At 35.4% G+C, this 21,348-nt stretch overlaps 1 protein-coding gene across 2 annotated transcripts in view; it reads left to right on the plus strand.

Annotated features, from left to right (window-relative positions):
• The window catches only part of CHST9 (carbohydrate sulfotransferase 9), a 244,623-nt gene that overhangs the window by 29,686 nt on the left and 193,589 nt on the right, over window positions 1–21,348 (plus strand). For both annotated transcript variants that reach the window (XM_019654558.1, XM_019654557.1), the window contains exon 2: window positions 14,925–15,135. In XM_019654558.1, coding sequence (XP_019510103.1) covers window positions 15,015–15,135 — 121 coding nt within the window. In that variant the 5' untranslated portion in view covers window positions 14,925–15,014. The remainder of the gene's footprint in view (window positions 1–14,924; window positions 15,136–21,348) is intronic.

Below are 21,348 nucleotides of genomic sequence, written 5' to 3' on the forward strand. Positions count from 1 at the left end.
CATGTGAGCTGGTGCATTGTCATGATGCAAGAGCCATGAATTGTTGGCGAAAAGTTCAGGTCGTTTAACTTTTTCACACAGCCTTTCAGCACTTCCAAATAGTAAACTTGGTTAACTGTCCAGTTGGTACAAATTCATAATGAAGAATTCCTCTGATATCAAAAAGGTTAGCAAAACCGGTCCAACAAGTTCTCAAACTTAGTTGTGAGACCACAGAGGGTGCCAAAAAATGTATACACATTTTAAGAAAAGAAAACTAAATTAAAATTGTAATACTCGATATATGCCAATAACGAAAGATGAATACAAGTCACGTTTGACTTCTGCAATTACAAGAGTTGCTCAAAGTGGTTGCCATCAGCATCCAGACACTTCTGATTATGGCGAAATACTGCTTAAGCAATGTTGACCAAAGTGTTTACTCATATACATTGTTTTGTCTTCACCAGTATTTTTAGTTTCTTTTGTTTTCATTTTAGAGGCGTTTGACGAGGGAATAAGTTAATTCTAATCTGCCCCCATTTAACTAGAAATCCTCTTCACTGGTTAGTTAATTAAATTAGTTAAAATTAACCAGTGCAATAATAGCATTTAAAATATCACTAATTATTCATAATTTTGTAGTATCCTTTAGGTTTCACAGTACTTTCTTTTACATGTTTTGTTGGACATCCTGTTTTTTTGTGTATTGTTAATATTGAGTTATGTATTATTTCTGCTTTCCTTTGTTGGCAGCTTTTCAAGCTTCCCCATATATCTATACTTATTTTAATAACTACTTTTGGCAATTACTTTGATATTGTAATATGAGCACTGTTTTTTGTGGTGTGTTCTTTGTAAGTGCCTTATGAGCTTACTATATGATTTTTGTCAGGAGATATTTTTGCAGATTTAATTTATTTTTCTTTTTAAACCAAGATTTGTAGACTAGCACCTTTCCTGTTTTAGCTCATGTTATTTTTCTATTAAACGGTTGCAGGCTAAGCACAGATGGGCTAGAATATGAAATAAGAGGAAAGAGAGGGAGCACTTAGAAGAATTTAATAAATATTTGCAAGAGATTGCTTGAAGCCAGCCATAAGTGCTTGGCTCACAAACTTTACTATCTATAAGACACAAATCGTATTCATTTTAGAATATACATATATTTCTAGAGCTTTATGTTACCCATAGAATTTTACTATTTTATGGGAAGCAGTATTATCCTTTCTCTAAGAGACATTATACAATAGCAACGCGTCAGATGTCTGGATAATATATAATGAAGGGGAAAAAAATCAATCTTCCATATAGGTATTGACTGTCTAGCTAATCATTAACAGAAATAACTACCCAACATATCTGGTATAAGTAACCAGGATAGTCTATAAATATAATACCTTTACAAGGATTTTATTGTTATTCTGGTGAGCAGAATTGGGAAATTAGAAATAAGAAAATATATAGGTGACAATATATAAAAGACATTTCATCTAGGTAACAACCAGTAACAATATTAATATTAAAACAATCTATGCTTTATTGTCTCACCATAAAATACTAATTTGAAAACTATCTAGACAATTTTTTGAACATAGAGCAGTGCAAAAGTTGTCTAAATTATTGATCACAGGAATTTGTGCACTAGAAGTAGACTTACCTATTTGACATCAATTAAGTATAGATATTGCTATTTTATTGTAAAATGTAATATTCGAAACCCAATGTGAGCTATTCTGTTTTATATATTGTAGCTAACATTCTAATTTGAACTACTGCTTACTCATAAGGACTAAGTGGAAAGATCAAAATGACTTCCTAATATTATGTTGTCTATTGCCTCTTAAATGCTGCCCAGTATTGTTTTGTTTTTTAATAGCCACACAACCTCAACCAACCTTAAAGAGGCTAGAATATGCAATATACTGTGTGACCGGATGGGTCAAACTGCAATATTTAGCAAACTGTTGCCCTTTTCACTTAAGATGTATCATGAATATTTTTCTATTATTTATTTCAGTCTTGCAAAGTTTTATTTTTATATATTTTTTATTTTTCAATTAGAGTTGACAGACAATACTATTTTAGTTTCCGATGTACAAGATAGTGATTAAATATTTCTATCACTTACAAAGTGATCTCTCCAGTAAGCCTAGTACCCATCTGACCATACATAGTTATTATAATATTACCGATTATATTCCATATTCTGTACTTTACATCCCCATGACTGTTTTTATAACTGCCAATTTGTACATTTTAATCCCTTCACCTATTTACCCATCCCCAACCTCCTCCCATCTGGCAGCCATCAATTTGCTCTCTGTATCTATGAGTTTGTTTCTGTTTTGTTTCTTCATTTATTTTGTTTTTTAGATTCCAAATATAAGTGAAATCATATGGTTTGTCTTTCTCTATCTGACTTATTTCACTTAGCCATAAAAAGGAATGAAATATTGCCATTTGCAACATGGTAGATATATTATTTTAATCGTCTAAAATATCAATGTTTCATTGACAAAATATTTAATTGCATGCTAGGTTTTGTTAGCTTGTTTTTTGAGGTCTTTTGGAAGTAGGTATAGTGCTATGAAGCTTTTAAAATTCTTTCTCTCAGTCCTGTATGACCTTATTTTTGGATATATCACTTTTTTCAGCAATAATGCTCCACAAACTTACTAGATTTTGTAATTCCTTTATATATTGGACTAGCTCCCTGAAAGGCAACTTCCTTTTTTTAGTTGACATGAAAAACTCGTCCTGCTATCACTGAAACAGAAAACAAAAATTTAAATTATCATATATTGCTCATTTACATAGTACCCAAAGTACCCCATTATCACGGTTCAAGTGTATATGAATAACATTTGTATATGTACACAACTATCTTTCCCTACTCTGCACCACAGGGAAACACACCTATTTTTCCTCTTCTGACACTTCATACTAATGGTTGAAATAGTAAATTCTCGTCTTTCAATTCCTCTCCTCAAAATCCTTTGGTCCTTTTTGACCTTTTCTTGATAATTTCCACATTGACCAAGGCACCTTTTCTGGTCTCATCTTTTTCCATTTTTTTGAGGGGAGGCATATTTCTTAGCTAACCCTCATGTCTACTATTCCTTAAATCCTTTTCTTACATGTATTTATGAAACACATGTTTTATTTACTGCCTATATACAATAATAGCCTATCTTGACTTCTTAATTACATTTGCTTTCTGATATGTTTCCTACTTCACAATGCTTTTTATAAGGTTTTTTTGTTTTCCTGTTGTTTGGACTGCAGAAAACCCCTAAGGCTTTAACCTGTAACCTGTTTCATTCTCCCATTTTATTTGTGGGTGCACTCAAGTTTAGCCATTATTTTTATGGTGGTGATTTTCATAACACCATCCAACCATTCAGTCATGCTTGGATTGTTATATCTACTTCTGAGCCCTGAATTTAAAGAAAAGCATTAACAAATGTGAATGTGTCTGGAGAACGATGATTAAATTGATTGAATGCTCCTAAACCGTGTCCTGTAAGGAATGGCTGAAGGAATTTTGTATATTTATTGTTTCCTGGAGTAAAACAAGATTAAGGGTAGACAGGATAATTGTCTCCAATAATTAGAAAGTCTGTCATGTAAAGAAAAGAACAGATTTGTTGTAAGTTCTTCTACATGGCTCTAGTAGACCCAACTTGTGCAAGCTATGAAGCGATACGTTCAAATATATGCTCTGATGAAGAACAGAAATTAAAGATTACTCATTTGGGCTATGCCTATAGTGTCTGGCACAGGGCCTTAATCATATTCAGACTTAATGGATGTTTATTGATTGGATTGAGTGGGTTTGAATTGAAAGAATAAACATCTAACAGTAAAAATAGACTGTCTTCTGAAGTAAAAATACCCAATGTTTCAACAAATAATTATTGATTAACTACAATGCAGCTATCCCAGTGCTGGTCATTGGAATGTAAAGATATTAACATCTTGAAACTGTAGAACACTTTTTGTGGCCAAGTATTCTTGTAAATATTTCTTATGTATTGACTTATTTCACAGCATCCTCACATGGCAGGTATTTTTATTATCCCCAGTTAAGATGTGAGGAAACTATATAAGATGTGAGTTTACACTATAAGCTGTGACAAAAAATTAGTTGACAAGCTATGAGTTGAACCCTGGCAGTCAGGCTCCAGAATCTTCATACTTAACCACAACACCCTACATAGTAGTGTAGTATATATGCAGTGGAACATATAGTTTGTATGTAATACAGAGTGACCACATACTTAGCTTACACTACAATAAACTGCCTCCAGTAATAAAAGACAAGAGGATGTGCATAAATGAAAAGACAGATGGATTTTTGGTTTGAAATGTAATGTAGTCCACTTCTTGCTCTGAAGATTTTCTACCCAAAGGCTACCCTTTCTCTTCCTGAGTGTCTGTGGTCTGCCTTACCTTTAGTCCATTCTTCACATTGTCTCTGAGTGATCTACCCAAAGTGCAAACCTGCTTATTCTACTCCCTTCAAACCTGTCGTTGGTTCTCCAGTGTCCACAGGACAAATCTAATCACCTTAGGTTAATGCCAAGGCCTTCTGTTGTCTATCTCCACCTGCACCTCTCACATCATCTTTCAGTGAACTGTGAATCAGACTATGTGGTTATGTGAGCTAGTCTTGAAGATTTTTTATCTGGGAAGATAACAACATTATTGTGGGAATAAAATTAAATAATCAATATAAAGTGCTTAGAATACTGCCTAGAATGTAATAACTGCTCAATAAATGTTATTATTACTTCCATTTATTTCTGATTGTCCTGCCCAAATTGCTATACCCAAAATATAGCTTATTCCTTAGCTCTCTTATTATACTTATAATTCCTTTGTAATAGATTGAAAAAAATAAAGGACATTTATTGACTTTCTTAATTTACAAATTCAGAGGCAGAGTGAGTGTAGGCAGGGTCTAGTCACAACTTTTCCTCTGATTCTCTGCAGGTTTCTCACCTTCCTCCGTGCTGTCTTGTTTTTTAGGCTGCCTTCCATCAGGGCAGCCAGAGGCTTCTAGCAATAGCATAAACTATGTGCTTTCTTATTCACAGTCATTGAGAGAAAATACTACTTCCCGTGACCACCAAACCAAAGCTCTAGGCTTTGTTCTGATTAGATCACCTCTGAAACAATCGCTGTAGCCAGGGAAAGCCTGGGTCACCTGGTGCAGTGGATTCATTCCTGCCCTGCCCCCCCCCCCAAAAAAAAGATATGTCCACATCCTGACTCCTGGAACCTGTGGCCTTAACTGGAGAAAAAGGTCTTTGCAGATGTAATTAAGTTAAGAATCTTGAGATAAACTCTTCCTGAGTTATCTGGGTAGGCCTTAAATCCAATGACAAGTACTCTTATAAAACACACAGAACAGAGGGCTCTGTGAAGTTGGAAACAGATTAGATACCAGAGCCACAAGAGGCGAGGAAGATTCTCCCCTCAAGCCTCCAAGGGGAGTGCGCCCCTGACTGTGCCTTGGTTTTAGACTTCTGGCCTCCAGAACTGTAAGAGAATAACTTTCTGTTGTTTAAAAGCCACCAAATTTATCGTAATTTGTTATGGCAGCTACAGGAAACTAATACAACTAGCCATTCCTAAACCAGCTATTTTGCCAAGGACTGTAGGATTAAGTACCCTGTTAGGATTACACTGTTTGGGGCCTTTCGCTGGAGCTGAAGGTGGGGATAATCTGTTCTAAACTGTGTGGCTTCCACACAGAGGAGGAGAATGGATATCATGGAGGCAACAAGCATCCACTTGAATATCCATTAATTTCACTTCTTAATCATAACCTACGAATGTCCATTGGTTATACCACAATTGATCCAAATCATGGACTGGAAGCCATCTTTTATCTTTTATTACATTATTAATTACTACAACAACGAAAACTGAAATTATTTCATTGTACTTGTTAACCCCCTTACCTCATCTGACATAATCCCCGCTGATAACTTCTTCAAGTCATTTTAGACATGACCACTCAAATTCCATTTTCTTGTACTGCCAAATCCCAGGACTCCAAAAAGCTTTCCAGAGACGCCTTCTATCTTCATAGGTCCCTTTAATAAAATAGAGTTTGATGCTGTATTCTCTTATGTGTTATTTAATGTGATTCTGGTGATTCCTGACTAGCATACAAATAAATATATGCTACAAATTCTTGTGACTCTGCTTAAACAAATGTGAAATACAACAGTATTTTTGTATCATCCATATTTAACACTTTGAAATCTTTTAACACTTTGAAATTTCTAGAATGGGTAACAAGTAAAAATGAGGGTTAAGATGAGCTAACCATTTAACAATAATACCTGTGTTTCTTTCCCCATCTCTAATACAAACAAATGTTTGCAAGAAGTTTTGGTTTTAGTCTGATGCAGTCTTTAAAGATTTTTGCTTTAATAAAAACTCTACATTGAACACTAGAACATAAAATATGATTTAAAACTTTTACTAAATCAAAGACTTTAACGGCAACGCTTTGTCTTGTTAAATTTTTAAATTATAATTAAATTTTAATTACAACAGCTAAAAGTAGAGGGTACCTGCTAAATATAATAAATTATACAGGAAGTCACAGCAACAAAATGTATAAGGAAGCACCTATAAATTAGTGTCTAGTAAAAGAATATATTTCTATGTTCTGTATGACAAAACACATCGAACAGTTGAGTTTTACAAGAATAGAACATGAAACAGTATACCTGAGAAACCACATGAAAAATATTTGAAAAGATCAGTATTATTCTACCCATTCATAGCAATTTCACAAACTGCCTTCCTTTAAAATGTTACTCTGTAATAGTATTGAATGTACTACATTAGTTTTCTTTGCTGCCATGATAAATCATAGCAAATTTAGTGGTTTAAACAGCTCAAATGTGTTCACTTCTATGGGTCAGAATTCTGACACAAGCTAAAATCAAGGTGTCAGCAGGCCTGCATTCTTTTTTGTAGGTTACAAGTAGGATCAGTTTCTTTGACTTTTCAAGCTACTAGAGGCCACCTGCATTCCTTGGCTCATGTCTCCAACAGCTCCAAAGCTAACAAGGGCAAGTTATTCTCCTATCACATCACTCTGACCTCCTCTGCTGCTTCCCTCTTCCATTTTTAAGGATTCAACTATATTGGGCCCACCCAGGTAATTCAGAATAATCTCCCATACGATAAAGTCAACTGATTAGCAAAACCTTCCTTCCATCTGCAGTCATAATTCCCCATTGCCATGTAAAGTAACGTAGTCACAGGCTCCAGTAACTAGGAAGTAGACCCTTTTGGGCAGGCCTCATGTACCATTGTTAACTACCTGGTTTTGATAAATTGTTCTATGGTTATAGAAAGTGTTATCATTGGAGGAAGCTGGGTAAAAGGTACACAGGTCCTGTACTGTTTTTGCTACTTCTTTGTGAGTCTAAAATTATTTCAGCATAGAAGTTTAAAACATGTTAAAAAACATTTAAATTTTTTTTGAGGATTGGGTGAAAATATATAGAAATTGTTTATGAAATTTCAAGACTTGCCCTGTACTAAAATGGATTAAAGTAGGGTTATTTAACTTCTAAAATAATAAATACATTAAGTAATAAATAGTAGGTAAAGGTCACATTCTTCATTCGATTAAAAGTAATTCAGTCAAGATTTACTGTTTTATGGTTATTAACATATTTTACAATGACTAAGTAAGAAGGGTGCTATCTAGGTTTCTGTCTCTTTAGATAAACACTGTCTAGAACTGACTAAATAGCATTAGACTACATACCACAATTTAATTTCATTATGGTTGATAGAAATGATGTATTTTAAATGCTTATATGCCCACAACACCTTTCAAATAAAAAATCTAAACTCCTTAACCCAGATTAGTAAAGTGCTTTATAATTTCACACTGTTTTCATATTTTTTCAAAAAAGATCATCACATATTCTTCTTAATGTTTGATAAAGCTGTCAGATACATAGGACAGATTTCATTGTCTCATTTGTACAGATAAATAAAATTAAGTCTAAAAAGTTTACATGGGGATTTCTGCTCAAGAGAGGGAAGTATGTTTATGTTTTAGAATTCTAGTCTGCTCCCCAAGCAAGCAAATGGAAGATGACAGAGTAATTAAAAATGTGTAAGATATATTGAAAGGTTTCAAAATTTAGCAAGAATTTTTTTAATGTAAAAAAATGCTGAAAATTAAAGCAACTCCAATTTATTTACCATGAAAGAAGAAAGATATGGATACTCAGTAGAAAATGTATTGTAAGTATGAAGCATTATGATTAAAAATAAACCCATGCCAAGATACATCATATTGAAATTGTGGACAATTCTGAAATTGTTAAATGGACAACTGTCTTCTTATCATATCAACAAATGATAGAAGACAATGAAAATTAATCTTCAGAGTGCTGAGAGAAAATAATTTTAACCTCAATTCATACTCAACTATCATTCCAGAATGAGGACAAAAATAAGATAATTTTGTACATACAAAATGGAAGATAATTTGATAGTGATATTCACTAGAAAAATATTTAACTCTGCAGTACAATAAGAAAGAAAGTCAGCTTAGAGGGAAAGTGTACTATTCAAAAATTAACACTGAACACAAAGACTGATAAAATACCAGTAAATGTAATTAATTATTTAATAATTAATAAGTATTTATTTTAAGTGATTACAATTAAATAGAAAATCTCAAACATGATCAGGGTGAGGAAACACTGTTCAATGAGTAGTTAAAGCTTGCTAAAGTTTCTGTGAAAACTGAATACTTTATTAGAAAATTCTGTAGTTAGATAGTATTTTTTAATTTAAAGTGCTGCTTAGTTACCAGAAATAAAATCTATAGATTCAAAGAAAGGAACAGAGAGGATTAGATAACTTAATTTAAGAAACTATCTAACAGGACTAGGAGAGAGAAACGATTTAAAAAGTAAAGAAGAGACATAAATTTATCTAATTTAAATTATAAAATATTTAGAACTGTATGACAATGAAAATACATATAAAAACATGTTGTTTGCTGCTAAAAATAGTTTTTGGGGACATTAATGACCTTGCATATGTGTGTTTTATATAAAGAAAGCTCTAAAATACATGAATTAATTTTCAATTTGAAAATGTTGAAAAAAGAAAAAACACCCCAGATATCTCTAAAGACAAAAATTGGAAGAAAGAAATAAAGATAAAAGAAGAAATCAATTGAATAGAGAACGAAAAATAGAGAGGAATTACAATATATTTTAAATAAAACAGACAAATCCCTAACAAAAATGATGAAAGGAAACAAGAGGTGCAAATATGTAATATTAGGAATTAAAATGGGTCTATACTCACAGCTGTGAAAGAGATCTTTCAAATCATGAGAAAATCCTATGAACAACTTTGTGCTTATAAATTTGGAACCTAAAAGGAAATGATAATTGTTTAGGCAATATAATTTTCTAAAGCTGACTCACAAAAGTTAAATGAATAAGTAAATAATCATTAACAAAATTAAATCAGTAATCAGATTCATTTTTCATTCTTCAAAGATAGGCCCAGAAGTTTATACAAACATATGACATTAGGCCAATAGAACAGAATAATGTCTATCGTAGATACAATAACACACAAATATAGGAATTTGAAATATAACAAAATCAGCATTAAAAATCAGTAGTAAAATGATAAAAATTACTCAATAAGTAGAGTTATTATCGGGCAATTATTATCCAGATGGAACAGATAACTTACAAGGTACACAAAAATAAATTTCAGGTGGATTTCATCACTAAATATGAAAAAGCATAACTTTAAAACTTTGGAATGAAATAGAGAAGAATAATTTTATTATTAATATTTGAAAGTGAGGAGTATGAGCTTAGAAAATTCCTAAGGAACATAGACTGAGCTTGATATCACCCACCTCTGCTCTCTGGTTTGGGGGGGTCCCTGGAATGTGCTGCATAAAGGGCTCCCCGGTCCGCATTGATTTTGTTACATGTGAGCCCCTGAGGAAGTTGAAGGACATCAGGAAATTGAGGATGGGATAGTGATTCTTCTGGTTACCTTGACACCTGGCTACAGTATGTCGTCTATGTCCCTGCGCAATAGATAGTAGTTGCCATCAGCCATCCGTCTCCTTCCTGCCTCTTCTCCAGGCTCCAGGCATAGCTCTCTATTCTGTGTCTTCTCTTCTAGAAGTGGTTGCTGTCACTTGTGCTTGGGTACTGCTTTATCCCTGGTTGGTTTCCCAAAACCCTGGTCACTTTTTTGTAAATTGTCCTAAATAATTTCATGAGTGAGTGTATCATGTTTCCTCCCCTACCCCCTCCCCCCACTGCCCACCCCAGGCTCTAGCTGATAAATCAAGAAGGAAAAAATGATAAAGATTTAGTTAAAACGTCTACATAATGAAACAACCACACAAAGGAAGAGAAAGGAAGAGAAAGGGAGGGCAGAGGAGGGGAGGGAAGGAGAGGGGAGGGAGGAAAGAAGGAAGGAATCAAAGAAAAAGTCACTGGAAGCTTTTCATAATGCTTATAACTCACAACTAGAATAGAATAGAAAAAAAGCAAAACCACAAACCGGGAATTATTACAAATTTTCAATCTCTACACAACTCCTGAGCCTGATCACATCTTTTCCTGCCTCCTGAACCACTGTGGGTTGAGAAATGGCTGGGAGATAGGTGCCTGAAGCAGTCAGGACAGAATAGTCTTCCTAGAAGGCTCGTCTGGGAATGATAGCAATAGGGCAATTGCTAGAGGGATTGTAATGGAAGAGGTCACTGGGTAGAGATTCAGGATAGAACCCAGGCTGGGGAGGTGTTGACGAAGCCATGTCTCACAGCATCCTGAAAGAAATGGAGGCGAGAGCGAGGACTCCCTGATCATCAGAGATAGAGGCAAACGAGTGTGGACTGGAACAGATGACAGTAAACTGTGAGAGGCAGTAATAAATTGAGGAGTTTCATCCCTAATGGTCTCCTGTCGCTCAGAGGGTTGGAAAGAGAATGGTGCAGTTGCTGAGGGAGAGGCAGAAGGCGAAAACTGCGGAGGTCCTGCTGAGGTCGAGGGTAAGGATAGGTGGTCCCTTGACTCTGGAGTTTTTCTACGCCACATTGCATAATTTGGTCTAAACCGACCTTTCTAAAATTCCGTAACTTTCTGCCTAAAATCGTAGGCTTCTGCCAAACTGGACAACTCATAATTTCCTCTTAAATAAATTACCTCCATCTAGTAATTTATCACTATACTAAAGTCCCAAAATGTTTGTGTTAGTAATCATAGTTATTTAAAATAAGGGTTTTTTTCCCAGTTTTATTGAAATATAATTGACATACAGCCCTGTCTGTATAAGTTTAAGGCATATAGAACAATGATTTACGTATATTGGGAAGTGATTATCATACGTTTAATTAGCATCCATTATCTCACGTAGATATAAAAAAAGAAGAAAAAAGTTATTTTCCTTGTGATGAGAACTCTTAGGATTTACTTTTAACAACTTCCATATATATCATACTGCAGTGTTAACTATAGTCATCATGTTGTACTTACATCCCTAGTACTTATTTACCTTACAACTGGAAGTGTGTACCTTTCGATCACCTTCATCTAATCCCCCTCTCCCCCCTACACCCCCCACCTGTGGTAACCACAAATCTGGTCTGATTTTCTATGAGCCTTTGTTTTTGCTTTTGTTTTTTGTTTTTTTTTTATGAGTGAGATCATACAATATTTGTATTTCTGTCTGACTTATTTCACTTAGCATAATGCCCTCAAGGTCCATCCATGTTGTCTCAAATGGCAGGATTTCTTCCTGTTTTATGGCTGAATAACGTTATATATGCATATATCACAATTGCCATTCATCTGTCTATAGGCAGTTAAGTTGTTTTCGTGTCTTGGCGCTTGTGAATAATGCTGCTATGAACATAGGGTGCAGATATTTCTTCGACGTAGTGTTTTTATGTCCTTCAGATATATCTCCAGAAGTGGGATTGCTGGATCATATGATAGTTCTAGTTTTATTTTTTTGAAGTGCCTCCATACAGTTCTCCACAGTGGCTGCACCGATTTACATCTCCACCAACAGTGCTCAATGTTTCCCTTTACTCCACATCCTAGCCAGCATTTGTTACCTCTTGGGTTTTTTTTGTTGCTAGCCATTCTAACAGGAATGAGGCGAGATAGCTCATTGTGGTTTTGATTTGCATTTCTCTGATGATTGGTGATGTTGAGAATCTTATAAACATAACTGTTAAAGTGTTGAGGAAGAGATAATGGAGTGAAACAATTATTTTTATATTTCTTTTTATAATTGTTAGGGATAAATCAATCACTGTTGAGTACCTGTTAGGTTCAAGGTACTATGAGGTTGTTTTTCATTGCAAAAATGCATCGTGACTTTTCCAACAACCCAATATATTTATGAGCCGGGAGAAGAAGTAGTTGTACAAAATACAGGAAGCCTTTAGCCGTGGAAATGTATGATGCTTGTACATAAAATAGCATTATTCCAAGTAATTTCAATCTCCAGTAGTCTGCTCTTTTTCTGCAGGCATAAAGGTAGATGTATGATCTCCAAATAGGTGTGTTTTCCCATCACAACTGACCTTCAGGTTTGCTTAAAGCAATACTGCTGCTCCTACTGCCTCACCTTTGTTTAATGAGAGCTATTTCCTAATGCCAATGTCGGGTTAATGGACTGAGATGGGAGAAAATCTAACGAATCTCTCTGTTTTACACCAGATTGCCTTTCTGCCTTGTGGCTTTAATCACTCAATCCTACTCACATCTGCCATAATAACAATTATAGGTTTTCTACTGACTTCTTACCCAGGAGGATATGTCAGAGTAAAGCAACATCTCCTGCAGAAAGGAAGGGCAAATTCTTAATCTTTTTCCAGCATCTTAGGTAATAATTTTCTTCCGCAAAGCCCCAAGGAGTACTTCTTTTGACTTTCACACCCTCCATTCCCACAGGTCTATGGCTCTGTTCTGATTTATGCATTTTCTTGTGTTCTCTCTCTTCTGAGGTAAGTTTTAATTATGTAGACAGACTGTAAAAGTCTCTTTCTTCTTGTAAACAACCATTTCTTTGTTAGCAGATTTTGCTTAACTGGTTTCTTCCTATCTGAATCTTCTTTTGTACCCTGGAATTATCTGTTCATTGTTTAACTGTAGCATTAGGAGACGAGAAAGCTGGCTTGTTTTCCGTAGGTTTCCTTGAGGGATTCAGTCTTGCAACACCTCAAATTGCAAATCTTCCTTTGGAATGGTGTTTCATTGCATGTTTCTGGAAAGCCCATGTATTTTAGTTTTGAATCAATGTAAGAGCAAAGTATCACCTGTCAAACAAGCACTATGGTAATACTCTCAGCCTGTTTTCTTATTTGCAAACTTCCCTTACAATCAAAATCAAGAAATGCTTGAAATCCTTAAAAGCACTCATGAAAATGTTAACTGTTGCCCTTTCCTCAGAGGACTCAGTGACGTGGATTGGAGAAAGCTCCTCAGGTAATGCTCACCAACTCTGCTCTTTGTTCCCTTTGGATATTAGTTCAAATATAAAGAAAACAATGTATTTATAATGTGACTTTTGTTGTTGTTTTTCATAAACATTTTTAATTATTTGGTGAATTTATTTTTTCTAATCAGGAGGTCACTCAACTACATTCACTTCTAATTCTGACCTCATAGGTTACCTTTGAAACCCAATGTTTGTGTGAAAATTGGTTTTGCCAAGAATAGCTAAATAGTATCCTTTAACCAGCCTAGCAGTTTTCCATAGCAGTTTTTAATTTTTATCTGGCACCTCACCAAACATCTCTTACAAAGTCTAAATTAATATTCTCCTAGAAATTTTTATAGCATATATGGAGGGGAAAGAAAAGAGAGAGAATTTTTAGACTTAGCAGTGTGTGTTATGTCTTCACATTGAGGAAACATTTATTTATCTCATCCAAAGCGGGGGTGTGCTCTCTAATCAAGGAGCAGAGCCAAGGTCTTTGGCTTGCATTAGGTACAAAGCCATGACCTTGGCTCATTAACCAGGCTAACTATGTGAGCTCATATTTGCTTGGCAGTGAGGAGAAGAGCTTCTTAACTCAGGTTTCAGTAAGGGTTCATAAACAAACTGATACCTTATGCAAGGTTTTGTGTGTGTTTATATTTTTCTGAGGAGGCATTTACATTTTCATTAGAGTCTCAAAAGTGGGTACGACTTTTTAAAAAAGGTTAAGATCACACTAAAGGAAATTGTTCTAAAGCAAAGTCATTATAATATTGCTTTAAATAAAGTAAGCCTTTATTACTGAGGTAGATTTCTGTAATCTGAGGTAGATTCTGTACTCCCATGTATTGTGGGAGACGCCCTTGAACGCTGACCTTTTAATATTTATCCTTTTATTTCTTTGGGAGATTTTAAATGTACCCTGTAAGTTGGAGAAATCTATTACTTTTACATGAGAGGGAAATGATAGATTGAACCCTCTATTTGTGAATTTTATATATATTTTAAGACATGAAGTGATTTTGCCCTTTATTCCTTGAACATGTTTTTCAAAACCCCTTTTTCGGCAATCCATTCTGTTAGTTGTCTTTCATCTCACAAACGTTTTAAGGTAACCTGAACCCTGCTTTACTCTTCACAATGTAAGACGGCTTAAATCTACCCATACTTCCCCTAATTAAATGTTAGGGTGTTACTTACTAACTGTAGGGTAATACATTCCTTAGATAAGACAAAGATATACAATAGAAAATTCCCACTTTAGGGACTCCTACTAGTCTCTTCTGTCTTTGGAGAGTTAACAGTTCATATAAGTCTTCAGCATTGTTGATATGCTGCATATTTATACCATATGTGAGGAGAAATGTCATCAGCAAAGTAAAATGTGGATTTTAAAAAATTTTTAGGTTACTTCATGGAATGAGCACTTAAGAGAATGAGAGAGGCTTGGAGCTCTATGGAAAAACAAATCATGTGGTCTTCAGACATGAGGAGAAATGCAGCCATCTGAAATGGTCATGAACCCCAAACAAGTCTTCCTCTCGCTGCTGATATTTGGAGTAGCAGGGCTACTCCTCTTCATGTATTTGCAGATGTGGATTGAAGAACAACACACAGGTAACACGCTGACTTTTCCCCCCTATGTTAATTATAATGGTTATTTCCTATTAAATAAGCTGTGATGCTTATAGATACATAGAAAGTCACGATATTTCTAACAAAAATTAGGTGCAAACTGACCTCCCCAACTCCTAAAAGAAAGGATGATTATACAATTCTGGTGGGCATTTACTTGATGGCTTGGGACAACACTTGGAATTTTTGTTATGTTAGGTGGAGCAACAGTTGCGCATTAGCCCAGCAAGGACTGCTCATGAAGAATTTGTCTACTCAAATGTATATCATTTATCCTACCTCTGATGTGTCCACTAAGCATTGAGCACACACCTAAAAGGACCTAAATATACAGCAAGCTCTCTCTTTTCATTCCTTAATTTCTGTGTTGATGTGCAAAATTGGTGTGGAAATTCTTTAATACTATAAAGCAGGGATTGGTAAACCTTTTCTGTAGGAAACAAGTTAGAAAATATTTTAGACTTTACAGGCCACACCGTCTCTATCAGTTACTTAATTCTGCCAGTGTGTCACAAAAGCAGCCCTAGATCACATGTAAACAAATACACCAAGCTGTGTTCCAATAAAACTTTATTTACAGAAACTGGTGGTGGAGCAGATTTGGTCTGAAAGCAGTAACTTGCTGATTCCTGCTATACTTACCTTGTACTTTCTTCATTCAGTTTGCAATTGCTGCACATTGGAATCACTCAAAAACTGTTAAAATGAATTATGTTTATAATGATAATAGGAAATGGATTATGTTTATAGTTATTAAAGGAAATGTTTTAGATCATAGATATATATATATATATATACATACAGGTGTTGTTTTTCCATTAGTAGAAATAGTTTATGGCTTATGATCATTAGGGGAAATAAACAGAAGAACAATTTCTTGTTTCCAGTTGTGGCCTATTTTTAAATTGTTCTAGATATAAAGCCCTTAAGAATCCATCCTGACAGATAATTCAATATTGAGTCAGAAATATGATCATTTTAAGAGTTGTTTCCATTTTCAAATACCGTTCCTTGGTTAATCCTCATAGATACTTTGGATTTATTTTATTTATATAGTAACCCTTGGGAAAAGAGCCTGCATATAATTATTTCCTAGAAAATATGTGACATATTGTCAAAAGTTATTCTTAATTCCCATTACAATTGACATAAACTATAACATTTTCTAAGTTTTCTGTATTACTGCAATAACTTATAATAATAACATAATATTTAATGAAACCATCAGCAGTAAAATATACAGGCTAATTCCTTCTGCAGTACAGCTCTTAGCATAGATCTTATCATACAGCAAGCCTTCCGTAGGTGCTTATTGAATGAGTGAATAAAAAAAAATGAATGAATAGATTGAAAACTCACTGCAGACTACAGACTGGAATGCAGCAGCAAAGGAGAGAAAAATCAGAGATCTCATTATTAGAACACTGACTAATAAGTCTCAAGACAAATTTCACCAGAAAAGTATCACAAGTCTCCAATGTACAAAAGAAAACATATTCATATATACAGACTAATGCAAAAGTGTTATGATTTAGTCATGTCAGTAAGAAACTACATGACACCTGAAGAAACAATCAAGTTATATAATAATGCTTTACATATATAATGCAGTTTACAAAATGTGTTCACAAGCATTGGTAGCTACAATTTATTAAAAGCTTAGTAAGTACCAAATGTTTGCATATATTTTCTCCAGTCTTCATGATGTCTTACTAGGTGTGATACTCTAAGTTTATAGTTGAGGAAACTGAGGCTCTGGCAAATAAGGAACTTATCCAAGGCCTCACTTGTATAGGCCCAGTTACAGTGGGAAAGGTAGGATTTGAGCTCAGGCTGTGTGGCTACAAAGTCCACGCTTCTACCCTATTTCCCCCTAGATGACAAATGAAGCAACCGAGACTCAGAAACTTTAAGTGACTTGCTGAAAGGCACAAAGGTAAGAGTTTTCAAAGTATGACCCATGCCCAGGTTTTCCTACTTCTCATGAGCCCTAAAAGAGCCTCCTAACCAAAAGAGTAGATAAGATAAACATAAAACAAATGCCGAAGTGTCAGTACAGGTGTTTTAAAAATCACTGACTTGGTAAACCTAAGCTATTCACAAATTCACAGATGTGTAACCTGTTCTGCAAGTTGGACTCTTAATTGAGTTCATAATTTTTCCAAGTTGTGTAATTGTTTTCCCCAGTTAAGATGGGCTAAAAAAATATTTACCATTTATTCTCTTAATTTTCATTTCTAACCTGCTAGAAGTATTTTCTCTGATTCTCATTACATCTTAAATGAATTATATACTAGTTCACAATCTACTCATGACAGTGAGTATAAACATTAGAGCCAGGGTTCCTTTAGATAACTGTTTTACTGAAGGAAAGGTTTATTATTCTTTGACAAGATTTCCAGCTGGAGTTTTGCCTTAAACCAGGCTAGTGCCCTGGGTTATAATTCTTTTGTTTTCTAGGTAGCCAGGTATGCGTGTATTTTTGTGTGTGTTTCTAATAACATCAGGAGCATCAGGCATTTTAAAAAATAGTCTCTTTTTAAATCAGAAAATATTCAAATGTGGGCTTTGATGGTTACTTTAGAATTGTCACTCAAAAAATCTTGGAAGATGAGTTGGCTTTGGTTCCTAAGACCTTCCATAAATACAGCAGATGTTTAAATGGTTTTGATCTCCATACGTATCAGTTGTATATGAGAACTCTTAAGCTCTTTTCATACCTTTTATTTGAGGCCTTTAAAATCTAATAAGATATGGACTATTTTCTATGCCTTCTTAATTTTCCTAGGTTCTTCTGTTAAAATGCTTGAGGATTACCAAAAATAAACTAAAATATGGTCTGATATGCTAGTAAAATATTATGAATACACAAGACTTTTTGGAGGTGAAGAGGAAAAATTTGTGACAGAGAAATTAAATTCTATCTAATTATATAACAGAGAATTCCATAATGACATCCATTTTTCAATATCATCAGTTAATTTATGCATTTCTTTGTGCTCATTTTCAGATGTGATGTACTATTATGAATTTTATTTTGTACATGTTTTTCCCTAGTTGTTAAGGGTATAAGATTTACATTCAGAGGAATATTGAAAATTTCAGATCTACTTGTTAGCTGTGTGACCCTGGGCAAATTGGCCTATCTAAGCCTTATTTCCTCATCTGTAAAATGGGGATATTAATGTTTTCCAAGTAATAAGGATTAAAGGAGACAATGCCTGCAAATCACTTAGCATGGGGTTTGGCAAGCAGTAGTGCCGCAAAGAATGTAAACTGTCATTACTATCCTAGAAATGATGCAGAGCATCTGTGGACTTGCTTTTTCTGACTTATCACAATTAAGACTCAGCCACAATTCAGGAAAACAATCCTAACCTTGTGCCTTGACTGATTAAGAGAGAAAAAAAAAAAAAGACTCAGTTCCAGCTCTGGTTAAATTAGTTGGGAGAATCTAACTGGCACTGAGCCAGTGTGTTTTGCAATATAGAAGCTGGAAGGAGAATGATAGGATTGAGTGCAGAGAGGAGAGCCAGTGTCCAGAAGGATTTTATGTCCATACAAGCTACCCAAGGTCAGAGTATTCGTTCATTCTTCAGTATTTCTTAGAGACTTAAAGATCAGAGGTGCCAAAACTGGAATACAGAGATACAATAGAGGACCAGATATAATCCCTGCTCTCAAGGAGACTATAGTCTCATGGATTGTAAGGGAGAAAATGGTCTTGAGTCCAGGCCAAGTCATTGGTACAAAAGGAGAGTCCATTGTGACAGAAAGGAGACAGACCCTCCATTATGAGGCAAAATAATTAGTTGGGACCAGGAGAAAGAGCCCAATCAGTTTTCAGTGATGAAATTGCTGACCAGAGAGAAGCACTAGAAGGAGTGGTGTAGGGGTGGAGGCAGGGTTCACAGGCGCAGAGGATCAGCTCAGAGAGGAACAGATACATCTATGAGAAAGAGGCACTAATGAGGAGGGCCAATTCAGGGTAAATCACAAGACTGGTTCTTACCCCCGCCCCAGCTACTGTTAAATAGAACAAATAGCAAAAGGTGTGGTACCTAACTGTTCTGTATGTGCAATACGACAGGGTTAAGACCTAAGCATAACAGAACCTCAGCTTTAGAAAAAAATGCAAAGGTCATCTACACCACCTATGTTTAAGAGTTTTACATCATGACTCCCCTGTTTCAAACTTTTCAGTGATATCTCATTCTCTTTAACAAAAACTTTTCTCTGAGACCCACAAAACTGCCCCAGGCGTAGCTTCTGCCTGCCTCCATAGCCTCGTCCTCCATTCTCTCGCGATACTTCCGGCTTGGCCTCTCTCCTTCTGCCAAACCAAGCCCTTTGTCAACTCAGCACACTCATAGTTTCAGAAGCTGAGGTGCTTTTCTCCCAGCGCTCAACTGCCAGGGCTTAGCTCCAATGCCACCTACTTTGATTTTTGCCCCCGCAGTCAATCAGTCACCCCCCCGCCCCCCAATCTTTTTTATTTCCGTCAGAGAAATGATCATAATCAGCACTTGCCTTGTTTAATTATCTATGATTTAATTATTTGTTTACTGTCGGCATCCATTACTGTTTCACAAACTACACAAGGACAGAGATCTTGATTATCTCACTTGCCTCGGTGTCCCCCATTTCACAGCATGGAACATGTATTTGGTAGGTGCTCAATAGCACTGTTGTATGGCTGGAGAATGCCTCTCTTGGTTTTCCAGCCAAATAACTACATAGACTGTGTTTGAATATTTCTGGAGACAAAGAATCTACAACTCCCCAGGGCATCCACTCAACTTGACAGCTACCTCCTTGGAAAGCTCCATATTTAAGCCAGAACTCGCCTGCTTGTGCTTAGTTGCCCTAGTTGTGGCCCTGTATGAGGCTCACCGTTCTTCCACAGCATGGCCTGATCATTTCTGTGGCGAATGACACTCCAGATTTATTTTAACCATTTCATGAAAAGACAAGCCAGGTCACTGTGCTCTGAACCATAACACTTACTCTCTACTCAAGGAGCTTACCACCCATGTTTTCTTCTAGGAGTTTTTGGTTTCAGGTCTGACATTCAGAGCGAGCATATGAAAGAATCACATTAGCTATAGTCCCACCTTTTCAAAACTCATTGTCACCAATTCAGGCTCTATAGGGCTCTGATCCTGGACACACTTGGCCTGAAAAGTATGTTCTTTTTAGTCAGTGATGTAAACTTTCTGTTGTCAGGGTTCTATTCAGATCTTACGTGCAATAGCAAGATAGCCAAAATAAATGGCTACTTTTCATTTTTCTCTTTTGCAAAAACACAATAAACACCAGTAGGCCTGGGTTATATTTTAAACCCCCTGTGTTTGTATGAAAGTGAAATGTAGTAGCTATAAGGTTCTTATTTCAGGAAAAGTAAAGCCACCTTATTGCTTTTTCTCAGACAATTGATTCAAAACCTCACAAGCAAACTGGCCTCGATGCTCTGGTATTTCTAAGGAGATTTCATCTTGCTTTTTTTCAAACTAAGTGTATTTTGTGGCATATAGAGTTTTGCTTCTAGACTGGATTGGCATAATTTTTTACTTTTGAGCTTCTCTGATGAGAAAGAATATTCTTTTTCTCTAAAATCAGGCTGTTCATTCTGATTATGATGTTGCTGGTTGAAATTCTATTTTCTCCCAGGGGACCTTTATATATCTAAACTGGAGCAAAGCCACTTGTTACATGGAAGGACTTTATGCTTACTGTCAATCATACACTCAGAAAAATAAAATTGCTTTTCTTTAAAAAGTCATTCATTTGAGCTACTTTCTTTGATTTTGATGAGGGTGGCGACCATTTTTCAATCGAATGAACATGTGCTCCTTCTGCCTACCTCTGGACATCACCATACACCAGCTTCCTTTTACTTGATTTTTCTCATCTCAGGGCCTTTAACTTAGAGGTCCTGTCTTCCTGGAACAGGTTTTCCTTGGCTGTTTCCAGTGCTGGCTTCTTCTTATCCTTCAGAATACAGCTTACATATCATCTTCCCTCAAGATCCTAAGTAGATATCTTCTGATGTTTTCTCTCCTAGCTCCTGTTTTATTTCTTAAAATTCATGGCACTTATTTCTGTTTGTAATCACTTTTTGTTTATTCACATATAGTCTACCTCTCTCAATAACATATAAGCTTCCCGAGGGCAGAGAACTTGTAGTTGGTCACT

Source organism: Hipposideros armiger, unplaced genomic scaffold (assembly GCF_001890085.2).
Source record: "Hipposideros armiger isolate ML-2016 unplaced genomic scaffold, ASM189008v1 scaffold_225, whole genome shotgun sequence".
Lineage (NCBI taxonomy): Eukaryota > Metazoa > Chordata > Mammalia > Chiroptera > Hipposideridae > Hipposideros > Hipposideros armiger.